The 20,299-nt window shown below is 38.9% G+C and overlaps 2 protein-coding genes across 8 annotated transcripts in view; both read right to left on the bottom strand.

The window, feature by feature from the left end:
* Positions 1-17,369, bottom strand: part of LOC148213720 (uncharacterized) — a 293,222-nt gene extending 275,853 nt beyond the window's left edge. Inside the window, exon 1 of the mRNA XM_088130912.1 lies at positions 16,971-17,369. Coding sequence (XP_087987038.1) covers positions 16,971-17,369 — 399 coding nt within the window. The remainder of the gene's footprint in view (positions 1-16,970) is intronic.
* Positions 1-20,299, bottom strand: part of LOC103060058 (cadherin-19) — a 137,477-nt gene that overhangs the window by 79,143 nt on the left and 38,035 nt on the right. For 4 of the 7 annotated variants that reach the window (XM_088130586.1, XM_025167640.2, XM_088130585.1 and 1 more), the window contains exon 1: positions 2,168-2,314. The gene's annotated coding sequence lies outside the window, so the exon portion shown is untranslated. Of the gene's footprint in view, positions 1-2,167; positions 2,315-6,291; positions 6,396-6,571; positions 6,612-20,299 lie in introns of those variants that run through there. The other 3 variants (XM_088130581.1, XM_088130582.1, XM_025167639.2) reach the window with 2 other exon arrangements.

The raw sequence follows: 20,299 nt of genomic DNA, 5'->3' as shown, positions 1-20,299 counted from the left end.
ATAGTAAAGCAAAAGACCATAGCAACAAGCAGTTATAGGATGCTGTCATTGATTCTGGTGTTATATAAACCATCAAGATTTACAGTCAGACATAACCCTCTCCTCCATGAATATATTTACTGTCTAAATTGGTGACCGTTTTATTCCTCATATGAGTAATTGGGTAAATCATCACTTAATGTGTAATAATCAAGTGGTAAATAAGCATTTGGGAAGTTGGATATGTGTCATCAAATGAGGAGAAAGCAAACTGTTCATTCATGTGTGAAATATCTTTCAACAAAGAGCACAACAGACTCATTATGACGGCAGATCTTTCCTTGCTCGGTCTCAGAATTTTTGATAAAAAGCCATTTAGTAAGTATTGTACATGCTACTTCAGCTAAATACATATCAATACCTTTTTACAATAAATGAGGCATTTGTCTTCTTTTGCAACATAGAAGAATTTCAAATTAGGTAAGTGTGTGTGTGTGTGTGAGAGAGAGAGAGACAGACAGACAGACAGACAGACAGGAAAAACAGTTTATTTTTAACTGCTCAAGCTCTGATTTTCCCCAGAGTAAAACACACTTTGATGGTGCTATGAACCAATTTTTTTGCTTTATACCATTTGAGAAACAAATTTCTATTTTCCCTCTACCTCCCCCCCACCAAAAAACAGGCAGACATCCTGGAAGAAGGAAATGGCAAAACATAGTGGTGTCTTCCCCCCACCCAAAGATTTAATTTTATACTCGTATAAACTGGATAAAGGCAAAAATGATAGACTCCAGACATCTTCTCTTAAAACAATAAACTTATTTTCCAGCTAAATCATTTAGGAGTAGACATTAGATGAATTTTTAAAAAAATATTAAACACTGAAGTTAAATAAGGAAACAGTTTTGTCCTTGCAATTAAACCAAAACCAAACAAAAAAAGAACAGTTTGTTCCACATGTAATATAACACTGTTTTATCATTAAAGTTAAAAATATGTCTTTGAACGGTGTGATGGATTAGATTAGAAAGAAATCAGATTTAAAGAAAACAGATTGACTCTTGTGTAGATTACTTGTTCTATTTGTCACATACACAGCAAAACATACTTCTGTTTGTTTGTTTGTTTATTGCACATGGTGATCAGAATTCTGGAGTGTGATACTGTCATGCCTGACATGAAAACAATGAGGCTATGTAACCATTTTTCCAATTATAGTTTTGTTGTCAACGAACGGTTTACAAGTTTCAGAGGCAGTTGCAATTGGGAATATATTAAAGTTTGCTTGTTTGCTTGTAAAGCAAAATTCTATGGACATCTACTCTGAAGATACTTCCACTGAACTTAAAACTGTTTACCATATAAAATTACAGTCTAAGTAATTTACTGAATAGTGTTTTGAATATAACCCAGACTAGATTTTTGTTCAAAATTTATGTGCAGTGGAAACAAAGACAACTGGTTTAGTCTATATCTGTTCTATATTTTCAGTCATAGTTCATACATATTAAGAATTTTTGTTGTTGTTCAACCTCCTCCAAGGAAAATATAATTTTATGAATAAATTCAGAACTATTTATTGCTAGTTTAATTCTGATAGTTTTAATTAATATTCATTCTGTTATATTTCAAAAACAATCTATGACAGAAATTAAGAGGGAATTCCTTATTCTTTAGTATATTAGTACTGTGATTTCACAATTAAATTCCACAATGTTGGATCACTTGTGTCTGCAATCAGAGTTAAGTGAAATTGACACAACCAAATTAGACCACATTTGTACATCATAACCTATTTCTAGCAGAATTATGAATAAGTCCCACCTTCAACCATGGACTTGCATAGATAAATAGATAACCCTCTACCAACCATGGTACTTGTGTAAAACAGACTTATTTTCAGGTTGCTTACAAGGAAGGGAAAAGGCAATATTTTGTACCTTGAAAATGGCATTGAAAAGCATAACAATAATAACACATCTATATTCTGATCCAAAATGCATTGCTTGAGATTTAAAGTCACACTCTAAATAATTACATATCACTTGTAAGCAAGCATGTTTTTAGAAACAGTGTGTTGGCCTTTCTAGAAATCTCATTCAATGCTGGTTGAATTTTTCTTTTTTTTAAATTAAAGCCAGCAGCTTTTTCTTTTCCTTTTGAAAAATTAATAAATAAATCTTACCTGAGGCACCAAACCTTCTTAGCTTTAGAAAAAATGAATAGTACCAAAATTGTCTTAATAAATATCTGATAAAAGGAAAGAGAAGTCCTTTTGAGTTCAGAGCTTTTGAAAGCTTTGGGAAGCAACAATTTCCTGCCAGTAAAAGGCACTTATGTTTTGGGTTTGAAAACTCACAGTATGTCACTGCTTACTGCTTGCTATTTTGGGTGTTCCTCATAAAACACTGGGTCTTTTGTGTAGAACATCATAATGCTTCTCTGATGTTAAGGTTGAACCCATAATTAAAATACAGCAAGATAGCTCTTGTGAACAAAACACAAACTAAATCTCCCTTCCTTCCTTCCTTCCTTCCTTCCTTCCTTCCTTCCTTCCTTCCTTCCTTCCTTCCTTCCTTCCTTCCTTCCTTCCTTCCTTCCCCTCCAGGAGAAAAAGGTCTTAATTTCAAGTACTGGAGTGATAAGAATGTGATTCATTTTTGTATGACTGTTTTGTAAGTGAATGGGACATGCACTTCATTTACAGATTCGTGATGAAAACAAATGTTCCGGTTAGATCAAGTGAGATGAAGTAAGGGAATGACCCTTCTCAAACTAAATATATCTACTTGAAAGGAATACATTTTGAATCAAGACTGTTAAGCTTGAGAAGTTGTTATTAAGCCTGCAAGTTAACTATTACATGATGCATTTTTTTTCTTCATACAAGCATTTTGTGAGAATTTATTTCCTGTATTTCTATCCATTCAATTTGATGGAAAAGAAATAGCTTTCAAAATATATTTTCAAAGGAAAATAATATTTAGAGAAAATTCACATGGGTCAGGCATGAACTTCCTGTGCTTAGGTACAAGGGGTATGTGTTCTTGTAAGCATATGGAAGAATTTTGCATCAACATGAAATGATGCTAAATTTCTACCCCTTAAGACATATCCACATTTATCATTTAAGCTTCTTCTGGCTCATGCTCATGACAGCTTGACTCTAGCTGGTTTAAGAACATCCTGTTTGGATTGAGAGGCTGACAATAGCTTGCAAAACATTTAATCCAGACTCTGTCCTCCCATTTGACAATTCACCTGCTGCTTTGACCTTCTTTTCCAGTAGAGTGATTACCAATGTGAGTGGGTCTTCCTGAACACACACACACACACACGCACATATGTTTATATGTGGGTGTGCATGTGTAACACAAAGTTAAAATGAATTTATAGTTACAGAACTAAACCATCAAAACGCATATAAATGCAGGTATAACACATAGCTTCAAATCATAATTTCTTATTGCCGTGTGGCTTTTTAATATTTTTTAGAGCTATCTTTACCATGCTGTAATAGCATAGTGGATATAACTCTGGCCTTTTAAATAGAGGTCTGGTGATTCAAAACCCAACAGAAACATTTTTAATTACTTTTTTTTTCCCTGAATGTCCTACTTTTCCCTGTGTTCTTTTTAAATAACTTCAGCAGTGCATCATTTCTTTTTCTTTTTTCTTTTTCACAGTCACTTATAAATGGATTTCATCCTTAACTCCCAAATAAACTGAGTTATTTTGGAACTAGAAGTAAAATCTTTCTTTATTTGGTGACTGGAAAAATAATGTAATAGTGTAGCAGAAAAGGTAGGAAGTTCAGAGAAAGAAAAAGTGTCTGTGTATGTGTGTATCTATCTCCCCCCCCCCCCATGGGGTTTTAAACGAGCAAACTTCTTTTTAATAAGGCAAGATAATCAGGGAAGTTTAAATATTATATGTAGCCTAAACAAATGTTACAGACATTAGCAAAGGGAGATATACCTCTTGAAAATCTGATTTTCTTTTAAGTATCCACAACTGTTTTGCTTTTCACCAGCATGGGGTGAAGTTCACAGGAAAACTGGATTTCTGATGAAAGATGTAAACATTGAGAAATATTTCAAGGAGATGGATTTCTTTGGGTTTTTTTAAATTACTTTATTCTATTTTTATGTCTCCTATTCCCCAAAAAGCTCTAAACAACTATCTCCCTGTAAAATAAAACATTGATAAATAAGAAGAAAAAGACACAAAAATACATAAAAGTATAACTCAAAATTAAAAAAATAAATAAAACCAGCAAAATGCAGCAATCATGCACTTGTATCACAGCTACCAATTACAACATCTCCTTCTTCTGTGCTAGACAGAACAAGTGCATTCAGGAACATAGCTGGCTGAATATCTATTGAAAAAGCCCACTTCCAAGGCCCCATCTGATGTCAATCATTAAGAGTTGGGAACTGCAGGAATTGAGCCTATTCAATCTGGTTGGGCAGACAGATAAACATGGGAGAAGTTAATCCCTCACATAACCAGGTCTGAAGCTGTACTTTAAAGATGACAACCAGCACCATGAATCTCACCCAGAAGCTGACTGGCAACCTGTGCAGTTCCTGAAGCAGTGGGGTCCCCATAGTATATGAGGATGCACTCATCACCACCTGGACAGCCACATACTATGCCAACTATACTTCTGAATGTTCTTCAAGGGTAGCCCCATGTAGAGTGCATTACAATAATCCAAGTGAGAGATAACCATCAGTGTGAATGACTGTGAGAAGGAGCTCATGATCCAGGAATGCTTGCAACTAGTACACAAGATGTAACTACACAAAAGCTCTCCTACACCCAGTTATCACCTGCTCATTAAGCAGGAGCTGTGAGTCTAGGAGGATCCCAAACTGCAAACCATCCCTGAAGAGAGAGTACAACTCTATTCAGAGTGAAAGATGGCATTTCTCTGGAATCATTAGGCCTGCAAACCATGTTGGTGGGACTTAATCTGAGTTTGTTCATCCAGACTCTGGTAATGCATCATCTGTTCAGTCTACAGCCAAGATGAATAACTGATGCATCATCAGCAAATTACAGTAATGATACCAAATGCCTGCCAACAGATAACCTGACTCAGCATGTTCATGTAAAAGTCAAAAAAAAAAAATGGGGAGAGCAGAGAACCCTGAGGCAGTCTACACAACAGAAGTCTTGGAGCGGAGCTCTCCTCTGTCTCTGTCAGAAAGGAAGACCACCAGTGCAAAAGATCTTCCCCAAAACCTTCAGACACAATCTGGAGGGATGCCTTAGTTAATAGTACTGAAACCTGCTGATGGGACAATGAGGACCAGAAGGGTTGCACTCTTTTGATCCCAGTGTCTATATAGGTCATCCATGAACATGACCAATGCAGCTTCTATGCTGTGCATTGATCTGAAATCTGACTGCCAAGGGTCCAAATAATCTGTATCCTCTAGGGCTGTCTGGAGTTGCAGGGCCATCATTTTCTCCACAATCTTTCCTAAGATGGAAACATAGGAGATGGTCTAAAATTATCCCTAAAAATTGAATTGAGCAAGAGGTTGTGAGCCCCACTTGGTAGACCAAGCCAGGAAATCAACTCCACAGGTAGGCTAAAATAACTTGTTTTGAGATTGGCTACAATAACACAATCTTGCAAGTTTTATTGTACAGTATCTCCTCCTCTTCTTATAGTTCAGTGAATTGGGGAGGGATTTGCCTGAGTTGCTTCCAAATGTTATTTCAGTGTTCCGGACTTCAAAAATGTTTCAGCCCTTTTTGCCTATGTAATGGTTCTTATATATTTCCATCAATGTCACCTTCCGTACTCCCTACAGGGGTGCACCACCGCCTGTTTCAAAGGTGACAGAAACACCCCCTCAATTAAGAAGCACTGATTACTGCCTGAGTCCAACCTCCAGCCACCTTACTGGGGGTTTTAACCAACCATAAGGGGCAGGGATCCAAACCAGAAGAGGTAGAGCTGACACTACAGAAAAATCTATCCATTTCCTCATGACTCAAGCTCAAAGTGATCCTTGATCACTTCACAAGACAAAGTTTCTGTCATCTCCATTGGCACTGTCCAGCTGGACTCCAACTCCTCTTGAATCTGAGTAATTTTCTTGGCCAGATGTCGCAAAAATCCATCACAGTAGCCCTTCAATAGTCTGTCACAATAATTTTTCACCCAGAGAGAATGTAACTCTTTCAAGAGAGCTACATGATGGTATTCAGCAGATACAGTCAGGGTGGCAAAATAACTTATTTTTGCCATTCAGATCACCACTATGTAGGCTTAAGGTTAGCTCTTACCAGTGTCTGGACTCAAAACAGATCTTCCTCCAGCAGTTCTCTAGATTTCTTGTTTGGTACTTCATCTCCCTGACTTTCTCAGCAATTCAAGAACTGCAGTAGATCTGTGAGAGGAGAGAAGATGTTCTGATGTAATCCAATCAAGTTTAAAGAAATATCAGTAGGCATACCATTATAACAGGGCTGCAAAAATCCAGGTGACTACTAGGTGGAAACAAAGAGATACATATAACTCTGCTTCAATCTAGTGATCAGCTGAGTCAGGTCAGATATGCTATACCTAATATTAGCATTTGCAATCTCCCCTCCATTCCAGCATCTTGAGCCTGCTCCAAGATGCAGTTCTTGCTATGTCACTGTGCACAGTACAAGTTTTACTTTATTCATCTCTTTTTGAGCTCTGTAATTCTGAACCAAAGACCTCCCTCTCATTAGTAGTTGATAACTAATGAAAAGACTTCCCAGTGAAACTTTTAAAATCAATGGCAGTAATTCTCAGTTCACCAGATAAGAGTACCTGGAATAGATGGCTCAACTTGTGCTACATGGGGCTTTTAGCTTAAGGATACCTCTTGTTATCTCTTTTCTGTTTCCCCACATTTATTTCAATGGTTTTTGATGTGCAATATTTTGTTTTATTGTGCCACTTGTAAAATTATTGAATCTTTTACTGTCATCACTATTATAAATGCTTCTGTTTCATTGATAAACTTTAACTGAACAGTGTTCTTCACTATTACTTTTGGTCATTAACCTGTACAGTTATGATTATATTGCATTTGTCCTAGGTATTTTTAGAGGGGAAAAAAAGACTAAAAATACTCAGGGCAGCATATACAATATTTATCAGTACTATTAATAGTAGATGTAGCATAGCAACAATAATAATATTACCTGCCAGGTTGGACAGGTTTCTTAAGTACCTTATAATATAGATGCATTTCCTCTATGCAGTAAGTATGTCTTTAGTGGAATATAAAGGAATACAGACTAAGTGAATCAGGAAGGAATGGCAATAAAAATTAAAAGAACACCGAAAGGTACTGGTGTGAAACACAGAAAGCCATATCACAAGATGCAGGCAGTTAGGAAAGGAATATGGTGATGCACAGTTGATGGAGGATATATGTTAACAGGGGTGAGAGGGATAGAACTGTAATGAACTAACAGCAGCAGTCTATATTTCTAGGAGTAAACCAGATGGAAAAGCTGCAAAAGGTTAGACTAGCTGGCAGCCAAATTAACAAACTAGCTTACCCAGCAAATAAAAGGAAAAGAAAATCATCCTAGGGGCAAAACAGCAAAATCCCAGTTAGTTCAAGGGCTGGCAAGATAAATGGCAAGGTCAAGTTTCTCTGGAGCCAGCTCTCCACTAGCCAGATGGAGGGTATCACTCACTTGAGAGCCTAGCTAAGCAGTCTCAAGATCAGCTTGACAACTGAGCAGAAGAAGCAGACAAGCCACTGGCTTTAAAGTGGTAGAGCCAATAGAAGTAAGGAAGATTATAATTACAATTATAATTTGATAAGCCTATTAGGAGATTTGGAAGACAGGCATTGTAATCAGATATGTAGCACAGAGGGAAATCAGGTTCCTTGAAGCAGTTCCGTATGCGCAGCACACACCAGCTTGTCTATTATTTGGGAAGAATTCTGCTACAGAAATGAAACAAAATGTTTCAGTTTGGTATGCTCAATCCTCTCTTCTCTGAGGCTAATTTATTCCATTCTGCCTTGGTCTTCCATTTATTCCTTCTCCAAAGAGAAGCAGAACTCCATGGTGATTTAGCATGATAAATTCTCATTGGGATTCCCTGAACCTTTATTAACATCCATCTCTCTCTCCCTCCCTCTCTCTCAGTTTCCAAGGCCTCCTGCTCTTGAGATAGGTGATCCCATTGGTGTTAATTGGAAGTAGTTTGTGAGGCTAAGATTCAATAATGAGAGTTTATTTTTTAAAAAAGAAAAAAAGTTTTCAAGTCATAAAATATATGTGCAATAGGAAAAAAGACAGCAAAGTAAAATTTAAGGGAGATAAATGAAATCTTCTTGCCTGCACAGATATAGAATGGAAAATACCTGGCTTGGAAAAAAAAATGTTGGAATACTAGTAATCACAAACCAAGTATAAGTTTGCAGAAAGTCAAGGGAAATCTTAGGCTGTGTTAAAAGAAGTAGAGTTTTGTAATCATAGGAAATAATAGTTCCATGTTATACTGTTTTGAACAGACTCCATCCTCTCTCTCTAACCTTACTACAAAAAGAGGTTTGGTTTAAACCAATAAATAAATACATTCTGTTTTCTCTGTGACAAAAAGGTTTCTCTTCTTATGAAGGCTTCTATTATGAAAGAAAGACATACCGTAATAACCAAGATATCAGTTCATTGTTATTAAGGGGAAAGGGAAGAGTATATTAGTTGCAGAACACTTGGAATGCCATATAAAATGTAGTGTACTTAGTATGGTTTTGGCAGTGAAACTAAATTCATTTAGATTGCATAAAAATTGTTGATATTCTTACATTTGTTTAATGTATATCCCAGTGATACCAATTGTACGTAATTCCATGAAAGCATGGATCAGAATTTCACTTAAGTTAAAGCAGTGTACCTTAATTAAACTGTTAAGCAATGAAGACTAGCTAAGAACTGCACCAAATTGCACCAAAGTGATGAACAATAGAGAGGCAAGGAGGAAAACAAGAAAGGTGTATTTAAATGATTTTCGGTATAATTCTGAAGCTTATGTGAGAAGAAAAGATTATAATGTTATCACTCTACAGATTGAAAGGAAAAATAAATCCTCTCCTATTTATTTCAGGTAGCAATATTTATAAAGTAGCCATGGTGGTGTGAAACTATGAATAAACCAGATAGAAATTGTTCCACACTGTTAGTCTATTACCATCAATAGTATACAGTGTTTCTGATGGTATCCTGTTTGTTGTATGAGACAACTTTCCCTCAAACTCCTTCCCCAATCCAGCCTCCTAATTTTTGCATTGTGTCCACACTTTACAAATCAAACTGCCATAACTCTTCTTGTAAGAGAATAAAATTAGCAAATCTCACCTACTTCACAAAGGCAAAAAAGAGACAGAGACAGAGATAGTTTTAGACACAAGCTATATATTACTAGTCATTTGGCATTCACTTAAGAGCTAATTTTGTCAGAAAACAGATTGTAGAAGAATGTGGTGTTAGAAAAGCAGAGCCATAGTCAGACACCTTATCCTGCATGTGTACAAAACTAGCTTCAGATGACTCTCTATATTTGCCTATTTGCTGAGATATAGAACAAATTCTTGCAGTAGTCCCTGCTAGAGGAACTATGCTAGCCTTTATAGAGTCATGTGAAAAAGAAAGTACACCCTCTGTGAGTGCTATGGTTTTACATATCAGGACATAATAAAAATCATCTGGTCCTTAGCAGTTCTCAAAAGTAGTTAAATACAACCTCAGATGAACAACAACATATGACATATTACACCATGTTGTCATTTATTTTACAAAAAGAAAGCCAAAATGGAGAAGCCATGTGTGAAAAACTAAGTACACCCTTACTGCTTCCATAGGTATGAAGAGGCTAAGTAGCAACCAGGTGCTGCTAATCAAATACCCTTGATCAATTGATCATCAGCAAGTGTGACTACCTCTATAAAAGCCGAAGTTTTAGGAGTTTCCTGGTTTTGAGCATTGAGGTGTGTGTTTACAAATGCCAAAAAGTAAAGATAGCAGCAATGATCTTAGAGAAGCAACTGTTGTTGCCCATCAATCTGGGAAAGGTTATAAGGCCATTTCCAAACAATTTAAAGTTCATCATTCTACAGTGAGGAAAATTATTCACAAGTGGAAAACATTCAAGACAGTTGCCAATCTTCCCAGGAGTGGACGTCCCAGCAAATTCATCCCAAGGTCAGACTGTACAATGCTCAGAGCAATTGCAAAAAATCCAAGAGTTACATCTCAGACTCTACAGGCCTCAGTTAGCATGTTAAATGTTAAAGTTCATGACAGTACAATTAGAAAAAGATTGAACAAGTATGGTTTGTTTGAAAGGGTTGCAAGGAGAAAGCCTCTTCTCTCTAAAAAGAACATGGCTTAGGTTTGCAAAGTTGCACCTGAACAAATCACAAGACTTCTGGAACAGTGTCCTTTGGACAGACGAAACCAAAGTGGAGATGTCTGGCCATAATGCACAGCACCACATTTGGCGAAAACCAAACACAGCATATCAGCACAAACATCTCATACCAACCATCAAGCACAGTGGTGGAGGGGTGATGATTTGGGCTTGTTTTGCAGCCACAGCACCTAGGCAGCTTGCAGTCATTGAGTTGACCATGAACTCCTCTGTATACCAAAGTATTCTAGAGTCAAATGTGAGGCCATCAGTCTGACAGCTAAAGCTTGGCTGACATTGGGTCATACAACAGGACAATGACCCCAAGCACACCAGCAAATCTACAACAGAATGGCTGAAAAAGAAAAGAATCAAGGTGTTGCAATGGCCCAGTCAAAGTCCAGACCTCAACCTGATTGAAATGCTGTGGCGGGACCTCAAGCGCATAAACAAATGCCCGCAAACCTCAATGAACTGAAGCAATGTATTAAAGAAGAGCAGGCCAAAATTCCTCCACAACGATGTGAGAGACTGATAAAGTCATACAGAAAACAATTACTTCAAGTTATTGCTGCTAAAGGTGGTTCTACAAGCTATTGAATCATAAGGTGTACTTAGTTTTTCACGCAGGGCTTCTCCATTTTGGCTTTCTTTTTGTAAAATAAATGATGACATGGTGTACTATGTCATGTGTTGTTGTTCATCTGAGGTTGTATTTACCTACTTTTGAGAACTGCTAAGGACCAGATGATTTTTATTATGTCCTGATATGTAAAACCATAGAACTCACAGAGGGTGTACTTTCTTTTTTAGACGTGTGTGTGTGTGTATATTTAATTAATTACTAATTGCAGCAGGATTAGGCAAAATACAGGCACAAATACATCCATGTGAAAACAGAGAAAATGGACAGAATTTTAATTGCACCTTTGTAGCTGCCATCTTGACTTTTTTGTAACCATACCCTGCAGATGCCTTTGTCCTTCCTAATAGGACAATGCTGCAGATGTCATTTTGGGTGCTGCAGGTGATATGGAACCAGGGGTATCACATTGCTGATCCTCAATCTTCATAATCATAAACCAATTCAGATGCCAGATATTTGCCTGACTGATTAAAAAAAATGGCATTGAACTAATGGGGGCTGAATTTATGATTTAACTCAGAAGCCCCTCCATGCCTTTTTTTGGTCACAAAATAGCAGGCAGCCATTCAGCAGAATTAATACTGCCCAGAGAATAGGCTTCTGCCCCTCTTGCTACAAAGATTGGATCAACATAATTCTCCTGAAAGAGGATCCTGCCAGAGTCCAACAACTGTCAAACAGACAGCTGAACTGTAGGAAGGTAAAAGAAGCAATGATGAAGAAAGAATCTTAGCTTCTCTCAAAAGCAAAACAATGACAGTCTGATGAATGTTGTTCTCCCCTTTCTTCCCCTGAGTAGGAACAGTTCACAAGATAGCGTATTCCAAAATTATCTCTTTAATTAGATTTTGTTTTAATGATCGCAAACTTCGTGCCCATAAGTCACTGTTATATCCTATCACTTAAAAGAGCTACATTCTCTCATGATTATCTTTGAATTTAAAGATCAGTATAACAAGCTATAATTGTTAATTTTTCCACAGTGAAATCTACCTTGTCACCTCATATCATTGCCAATGATGGTGAAATGCTTTTTTTTTTTTTAAATTCCATGCATGTATTTCTCTCTCTTTTATTCTCAAAATAAACAATTATTTTTGTTCCTGCCCAAAGTATGTCCAGAATGAAGTTTTTATTGGCTGTTTATTGTTAGCTTCAAAAGACAGCATGTATCTTACTGATTAAACACAGTACATTTATTTGTTAGATTTCCTACACCTTTCTTACAGGAATTTAGGAAGACTCCCTCCTCCTACTTTTCCCCTCAACAACAACCCCTATAATGTAAACTGGGGCTGAGAGTGGGTGACCGGCCACAAGTCATAACTTTGCTAAGAAATGATCAATATAGAATCTGAAGAGTATGTTTCCTCTCCCAGTGGGGGAAAATCCTTTTTTTTTTTTTCCCCAGTGGAGGAAAGGTTGGAATAATTACTGTAAGATAATTTCTCCTTCTGCAATACAGATCATTGAAGCATAATATAAAAAGAAGATAGAAGCTGAAGTGGAGGAGGAGGAGGAGGAGGAGGAAGAGGAAGAAATGCCCTAATAAGAATAATAATATCATCACCTAAAATGAAGAACAGCAGAAAAAGTCTGCAGCCTTTCATGATGGCTTCTCAACCATCCATCCCAACCTAATCAGAAATACAAATGAGCAATGACATCATTTCAAGAAATAAACAAAAAAATATAGCAAAAAAATTAAAGAACAGCTTCTAAGCCAGGTATCATCCATGTCTAGACTAAAGTAAGTATTTCTTCCAAAGGCTTTCATATTAGAACTTATTTTTCATCACACAAAAGTTTCCTTATAATCATAGAGTGGCAGCAAAAATATGCTGAAAAGGCATGTATATATGCCTTATATATGTTTAGAAGGATCTACATTGCTACTTTCTTTTTGAAAAAAAAAAAAGACTTTTTGCTGCAAAGGAAAACCAATACTTTACACCTAAGAAACAGTTTTAAAAAGTATCCATCATATTTTTGCTTTGCTTAAGCAAAGCTATGCATATGCTGCTGAGATCAGTTCAGGTGGCCTAGTTTTTAATAATTTTGAGAAACCTTTTTGATGGACAGCCACTAGCAAGGACAACTAGGAATAGCAAAGCCAGGATAAAATGTGGGGCATCTCTTACTGCCATTTAGTATCACCAGAAAAAACAGGATGATTGTGTCGTTCTTGCCATTAACAGCAATCATAGCCTGGACATGTAGCTGATTGCTGCCAGAGGAAAGAGTCTCAGAGTTTCCTTTGATCTGATTCAGCATGCCAATTCTTATATTATTATACTTTTAGTTTGCTCTGCATCAAAACAGTGACCCGTAATAACTTCATCAGACTCCAATTTCTTACTGCTCGAATGGAAATATAATCAGAATGTGCCGAATATCTACATGATGTTTCAGATAACAACAATATATCATTACACCTGCATAGATTTTACTATAGATCATGATGATTGGGAGGAAAGGAAAACAGCAAAAGAGAAGAAAAGATCTATTTACAATTAAGTATTCCCTTAAATGTGTAAACAAGAGAGCATTTGCATAAAATACCTGGTTTTTTCTTCTTCTTTTTTTTTTTAAGAATGTTCAGGAACTAAATGAAATTTAAAGCGCAGGTTCATTAGATCTGAAACCTTGCCTACCTCCCCCATCTTTTACATATCTGAGTTTGAAGATTAATATCTCAATGCCATTTATTGACTATTCTAAAGTGCTACATCCAGAAAAAATTACCATCTGAGCAAATTTGTGCATCAGTTAGATTATTTTTTATGTCAAACCTAAAGATATATGACTCTTCCTCAACATATCTTCATGAAGATTTAATGGCTTATTTTTAATGAGTAAGCTTTTTACCTCATCCTGCTATTTTTTCAGTCATGTTAATTGTTGTGAGGTAAAGCTGATAAATTTCTTTCTCTTCCTCCCCTTGGGCTTGATAGAGGAATTTCCTTGCTTTTTTTTTTTTTTTTTTTGGTAAGGTACAGTTCTCAATGACAAGCCACTTCTGAAATCTCGCCAAGAAAACTGCAGGGAGTAATCCAGGTAGTTGCCAGGAGTTAATATTAACTTGAAGGCGCGCACACACACACACACACACAAATTCTCATACATTTTCAAGTTTTGCTTTCACCTGCTTTACTTGAAAATACTTATACTATCTAAGTGTTTCACCAAAAGACACTGTATCCCAGAGTTTCCTGTGATATTGCTATACAGTTAGTCCTCAGTTAACAATGGTAATTGGGACCAGTTCCTGTTGCCATCATTAACTAAATCCCACCAGTTGTTAGGCAAGGAACACCTTGATCTGAGCCATTCCTGGCTTGGTCCCTCCTAATCCCGAGTCTTGGTAAGGTAAGGGACTGCCTCCTCTTGAACTCCCCCCACCTGCTTATCTCCCCTGCCATCTCTGCCCTTTTGGCTGCCCAACCCTACCCAGCGCTGCCATGCCCGCCACACCGCACACCACTACTGTAGCAGCTGGGGGCTTCTTTTGTGCTGCCTTCTTTTGTGTCCTGCCCAGGGCCTCCATTTACCTGCCAGCCAGGGCCATGCCCTGCCCAGAGCCTTCTTTCATGAAAGAAGCCAGCACGTGAAAGAAGGCCCTGGTTGCACTGGTGCAACAGAAGGACCCTTCTAGCCAGGTCCTCCTTCCATGCTGGCACAGCTGGGGCCACCTTTTGCATGCCATGAGGGCATGAACAGAGGCCCTGGGCCATGGGTGGGGCATGAAAGAACCCCCAGCTGCACTGGCACAAAAGAAGGTATCACAAAAGAATGCCCTGGCTATTACAGTAGTGGTGCATGGTGCAGCGGGTATAGTGGGGGGGCAGGGCTTAATGACGCTGAAAGTTGCCGGCCAGAAATGGTCGACGCTTCAGCGGTTCGAGTCCAGCCTTCGCGTTAACAGGGTGAGCTCCTGTTTCCTCCCCAGTTCCTGTCAACCCAACAGTTCGAAAACTCACGTGAGTAGATAAATGGGTACTCTCACTCCGGTGGGAGGAAAAATGCTGGCGGTGCCTTGCAAAAGGAGTCAGGAGCAGTTGCCGGTAAGCGCGAAACCGCGCTCACCCGAAAAGGGCGCAAAGCAATGGAAACTCCGCCTCCTGCGCTCGCCAGCTGGGCTCTGCTCTAGGAAGGAGGCTCTGGCAAACCACTTCTGAAACACCTTGCCTTGAAAACTGCAAGGACTCGTCCAAGCAGTCACTGCAGAGTCGGTAACGACTGAGTGCAGATTAAAAAAAAAGGCCATGTGACGGGGGCAGCTGGTGGCAGCTGGTAGGTGGGCAACCAAATGGTGGTCGTAAATGTGGGTGGGCCCAAGTGGGATCTAATTTTGTGCACTGCAATGGCCGGACCTTTGAGGACTGGTCTTAAGTGCCTTCATTCAGTGCTGTCGTAACTTCAAATAGTCATTGAACAAATGGACATTAAATGAGGACTACCTGTACTGAGTCTCATAATCCCTAAGTATGCTTCCCAGCACAAATTTATTGGAGAACTTCAACTCCTAAGAATGTTTTGAGGTCAATGCCTTTTTAAATTTTTCTTAATAACTATTGCTGGTTTCCTAGTGCAAGCTTTCCAGGAATCACAGATTCATAGGGTTGGAAGGCACCTTGGAGGTCACCTAGTCAAATTCCCTGCCCATTGCAGAAACTGATTATTTTCTAGCACTATTGGATGCTGCACAATAAAATGACAAAACTCTGTTTCTTGTGTACTACTGTAGCAGTAGTACAAGGAGCTTTGTGATATATAGACACTAGTGAATAATATCTCCCTAAGTTCTGGAATGAGCATGCAACTCAGAGAAGGCTGTCAGCCATAACCCATAAAGTAGCCTTTACCTGCAGTATCAGATTTAGACTTGGTGAAATCCTAAGCTATGGGAAACTGTAGAGGTTCTGTAAGGTAAGTGCTAACAGAGACTAAGGCTGCGTAACAGCAGAATTTGGCAAGAATGCTACCAAGATGTATAACAAACTGGTCATGGGATGGGGAAGGGCCCTCTTTGAACAGAAGGTGAGAATGCATGCATAAATGAAGCATATCTTCAATTAATTAAGGTCATGTGACCAATACAGGAGGGCTTAATTGGAGACTTTTCTGCATGAAATTATAATAACACTGTAACCAATGAAAAAAATTCTGATATTTTGAGAGACCTCTTCATATTCTGAGCCCCTAAGCTGCAGTTTGCTTAGCTGATGCTTACATCTGGCTCTGTTTGTTTATTTATTGAATTTATATAGCTACCCATCTCACTTGCATGTGACTCTAGGCAGCATACACAATTAAAACAAAAGCTAAAGAATCAATGTAGTTTATCCATTAAAACAGTTAAAAACAATTAAAAACTATAATAACAAAAAGACAGGGAAGAGTGCAATCAACTTATACCAACCATTTAATAGGCTCCACGCTTCCATGGGATCCCCAGACCCAATGGCAAAACCAAGTTTTCAGGTCCTTCTGGAAGGTCAACAGGGTTGGGGCCAGCCGCACCTCGGGGGAATGATATTCTAAAGTGTGGGTGCCACGACAGGAAAGGCTGTCCTCCTGGACCCTGCCAAACAAAGCTCCTTGACTGACAGGGCCTGCAACAACCTGATGGCTAGATGTAATTGGGGTGAGGTGGTCCCTCATATAATTTGGCCTCATGCCATATAGGTCTTTAAAGGTCATCACCAGCAATTTGAATTGGACCTGAATCAAACTGGCAATCAATGCAGCTCGTGGAGTAGAGATGTAATGGGTACAAATCTTAGAGTGTACATAACTGCCCATGCTGCTGTATTTTGCACCAACTGAAGCTTCCAGATACTCAGGTAGAACGCATTAACAGTAGTCAATTAAGGAGGTGACTAGGGCATATGTGACTGAGAGCAGAGCCTCACAATCCAGGAAAGGGTGCAACTGGCACACAACATGAAGCTGTCCAAAGGCCCTCCTGGCCACAACTGCCACCTGCTCTTTGAGTAGGAGTCGGAAATCTAAAAAGACCCCCAGATTGCACACTAGCTCTGTCTGGGGATGTGCAACCCCATCAAGCATCAAAGATGGTAAATCCCCAGATACAGAAGGCCCCAAAACCCAAACCCACTCAGTCTTGCCAGGGCTCAGCTGAAGCCTGTTGTTCCCCATCCAGACCCCTGCAGTCTCCAGGCACTCAGAAAGGACATCAACAGCATTACTTAGCTCCCCAGGGGCAGAGATGTACAGACGGGTATCATAAGCATATTGATGATACCTCACCCCATGGTGACAAATTATCTCACCCAGTGGCTTCATGTAGATATTAAATAGGAGCAGAGAGAGCACCGAGCCCTGTGGAACCCCACATAGTAGGGACTGAGAGCTGGACGTTTTACTCCCAATCAACACTGACTGGATCTGGCCTTGGAGAAAGGAAGTGAACCAGCACAATACTGTGCTGCCCTCTCCCAACCCCCGAAGCCAATCCAGAAGGATACCATGGTCAGTGGTATCAAAGGCTGAGGTCAAGAATAGCATGGCTGGATGTACCACTGTCATCCCACCTGTGCCAGAGATCATCCAAAAGCACAACCAATGCCATTTCTGTCCCATATCCAGGCATGAATCCTGAGTAGAAGGAGTCCAGATAATTTGTTTCATCGAAGATCCTCTGAAGATGTTGCATGACTACCTTCTCTACAACTTTCCCTAAAAAGGCAAGGTTGGATACTGGAAAAAAATTGTCCAATATGGTGGGGTCTAGCAATGCCTTCTTGAGGAGGGGGTGGACCAATACCTCTTTAAGAGGCAGAGGAACAACCCTCTCCCTCAAGAATGAATTCACCATTGCCAGAACCCACCCACACATCATCTCCTGGGTGACCTTGGCCAGCCAGGAAGGGCATGGATCTAAAGAGCAGGTAGCCGAGCTCACAGTCCTAAGGACCCTGTCCATTTCCTCAGGTCTAACAGGATCAAACTGTTCCCAGATAACTGGGCAAGACTGCATCCCAGGTATCTCCCCAGGACCTGGATAAACATCAGCATCCAACTGAGAGTAATTTTACCCAACAGATACTTTGCAAATTCCTCAGCACGATCCTGAAGGTGAACCTCAGAACCCTCTTTACCAAAAAGGGTCCAGGTCACCTTAAATAGGCTGGTGGGTAGCTATCTGTGGATGCATGATAGGGTGGAGAAGTATTGACGTTTAGCTGACAGGTAGTCAGTGTGTGCAAAGCAAATAAAAACAGATATAATTTACAAAAATGAGACAGAACATAGTGTTAATAACAGCATTACATAAATTAGTTTGCAAAGCATGTGACTACATGACTATTACAAAATTAGCATAAAAAGATAGCATAAAATGAATGTCTATAAACTATGCTTTTAGATTAATTAAAATGGAATTATTGTTATTTGGCTCTTGATTTTGACTTTTATTCTTTTGCAAAATATTGGGATAGCTGGGACTTTGGCTTGATCCTTCAAAGCAATGTCTTTATTCTTAACAATATTCTGGATCATTTGAATAGAGCTCCTCCTTTCCTTGGGTAAGATTCTGTCTTTCATCTGTATTTATGGTGGCATGTCTCATATCATTCCATTCTTTGGCTAAATAATAACAACACCCATCCACCATTCTCTTCTAAAGACCTCTGAGATGCTAGAGATCTTTATCCAAATATCAATTTGGCCTACTTTGAGTATGCACAACTGCTGAAGAAGACTATAGCCTACCTAGAGGGATAAAATTAGTCTAGTACTAGTCAGAGTTGCAGCCAGAGAGAGAGAGAGAGAGAGACTAGTTTCTGTTCAAGTGTAACAGAAACAATACTAAAAAGTAAATCATAATAATTCATTTGGCTCTTATCCTTATCTCTTTCTGCTAACAGGAAAAAAAAAATCCTGAATAGTTTTTTTTTTCTTTTTCCTGCACACATCAGAGATCTGTTATCCAAAAAATAGGCGTAAAGTCCAGAAGATGTAAATTGTGTACAAGATGATTGACATTATCATGAAACAAAGTTGTTATCAATGCTAGCAGGCGTCTGGCTGTATTCTCTTTGATTTACTCTGCTGAACATTTTTACAGATGTAAACCTGTTTTGCCAAGACAAATGGAGGGGTATATGTAATAAACTAAGTACTCATTGTATCGAAGAGGAATTGGGTTAAAGCTCTAGCCCCAGCAGAAGGAGGTTGGGAGGGAAAAAAAGGAAACAAGTTCTGTAGATACAGTATAGACTTCATCTTTCCTGGAGGATTAACTGAGGCCAAAATAAAAGGCTTTCTGAGGAGAAAGAAATAATTATAAAGAGAAAAACAGCCCTGTTGTGGGTAACCTTTTTATTTATTCCCCCCCCCCCCTACAAAAGGCATCTTAGCAAACAGTGGCAGATGTCACCCTGGATAGGAAAAGTGGCAAATGGCCATCTCACTTCTGTTTGTGGTTTCTTTCTCCCGAGTCAAGCTGTTCTCCCCCCTCCACCCCATTCAATGTGCTTCTGAACGCTTGATTTGGTTGGAATGAACAAAAAACAAAAAAAAGGGCAAGAGCTCTGGAATTCAATAGAAGGTCAAAATGGCAATCTTTTCACCGGGCCCCATTTCCTTTTGTACTCTGACATCTGGCGCCCATTACTAGGACAAATTGGAGCAATTCAGATTGTTAGCAGGGATGAAGGGTGAAGGAGAAGAATTTCTCTTCTTCTCTGAACCCAACCAGCTACAAGTGCCAGGACTGAAAGGGAGTGTCTGTCCTCCATGGCATAGCAATATTTGTTTCACAGGCGTATGCTGCAGCAAACTGAATCAGTAGGGACACGGAAGATGGCCACCCTGTCATTCACCCCTTCCATAAAAAAAGAAAAAATATAACAAACTTGATGCCCTGAATTTTCAGCCTGTTACAGCACAAGCTCAACATAAGCAGCGTATAACGCATTGTCTCTGTCAATCAGCAGTCCGACAGTTTGACGCATATTATTCATGAAAATGCATTTTGTACTGTGATCCAAGTCCTCACATAAGTTCACTGTATTTACGAGGAAAAATATAATCTCTGCTGGGAAAAATATACCAACATGCAGCCATTAAACAGCTTTGTAGAGTTTCTGTCTTGTATTGATGTTCAACATTTTTTTTCCCTCTTTCTTCACTGGCATCAATTCCCCAAATTGAGAACGCTTTCACTTGAACTCTCACAAGTGCAGTTAACAACCCTACCTAGCCCACCAACT

Source organism: Python bivittatus, unplaced genomic scaffold, assembly GCF_059951505.1.
Source record: "Python bivittatus isolate LINGU-HERP-01145 unplaced genomic scaffold, Pbiv_v1 ctg000840_np1212, whole genome shotgun sequence".
NCBI classification, from domain to species: Eukaryota; Metazoa; Chordata; class Lepidosauria; order Squamata; family Pythonidae; genus Python; species Python bivittatus.
Note: the sequence above shows the minus strand (reverse complement) of the source record. Positions and strands in the feature narration are given on the sequence as shown.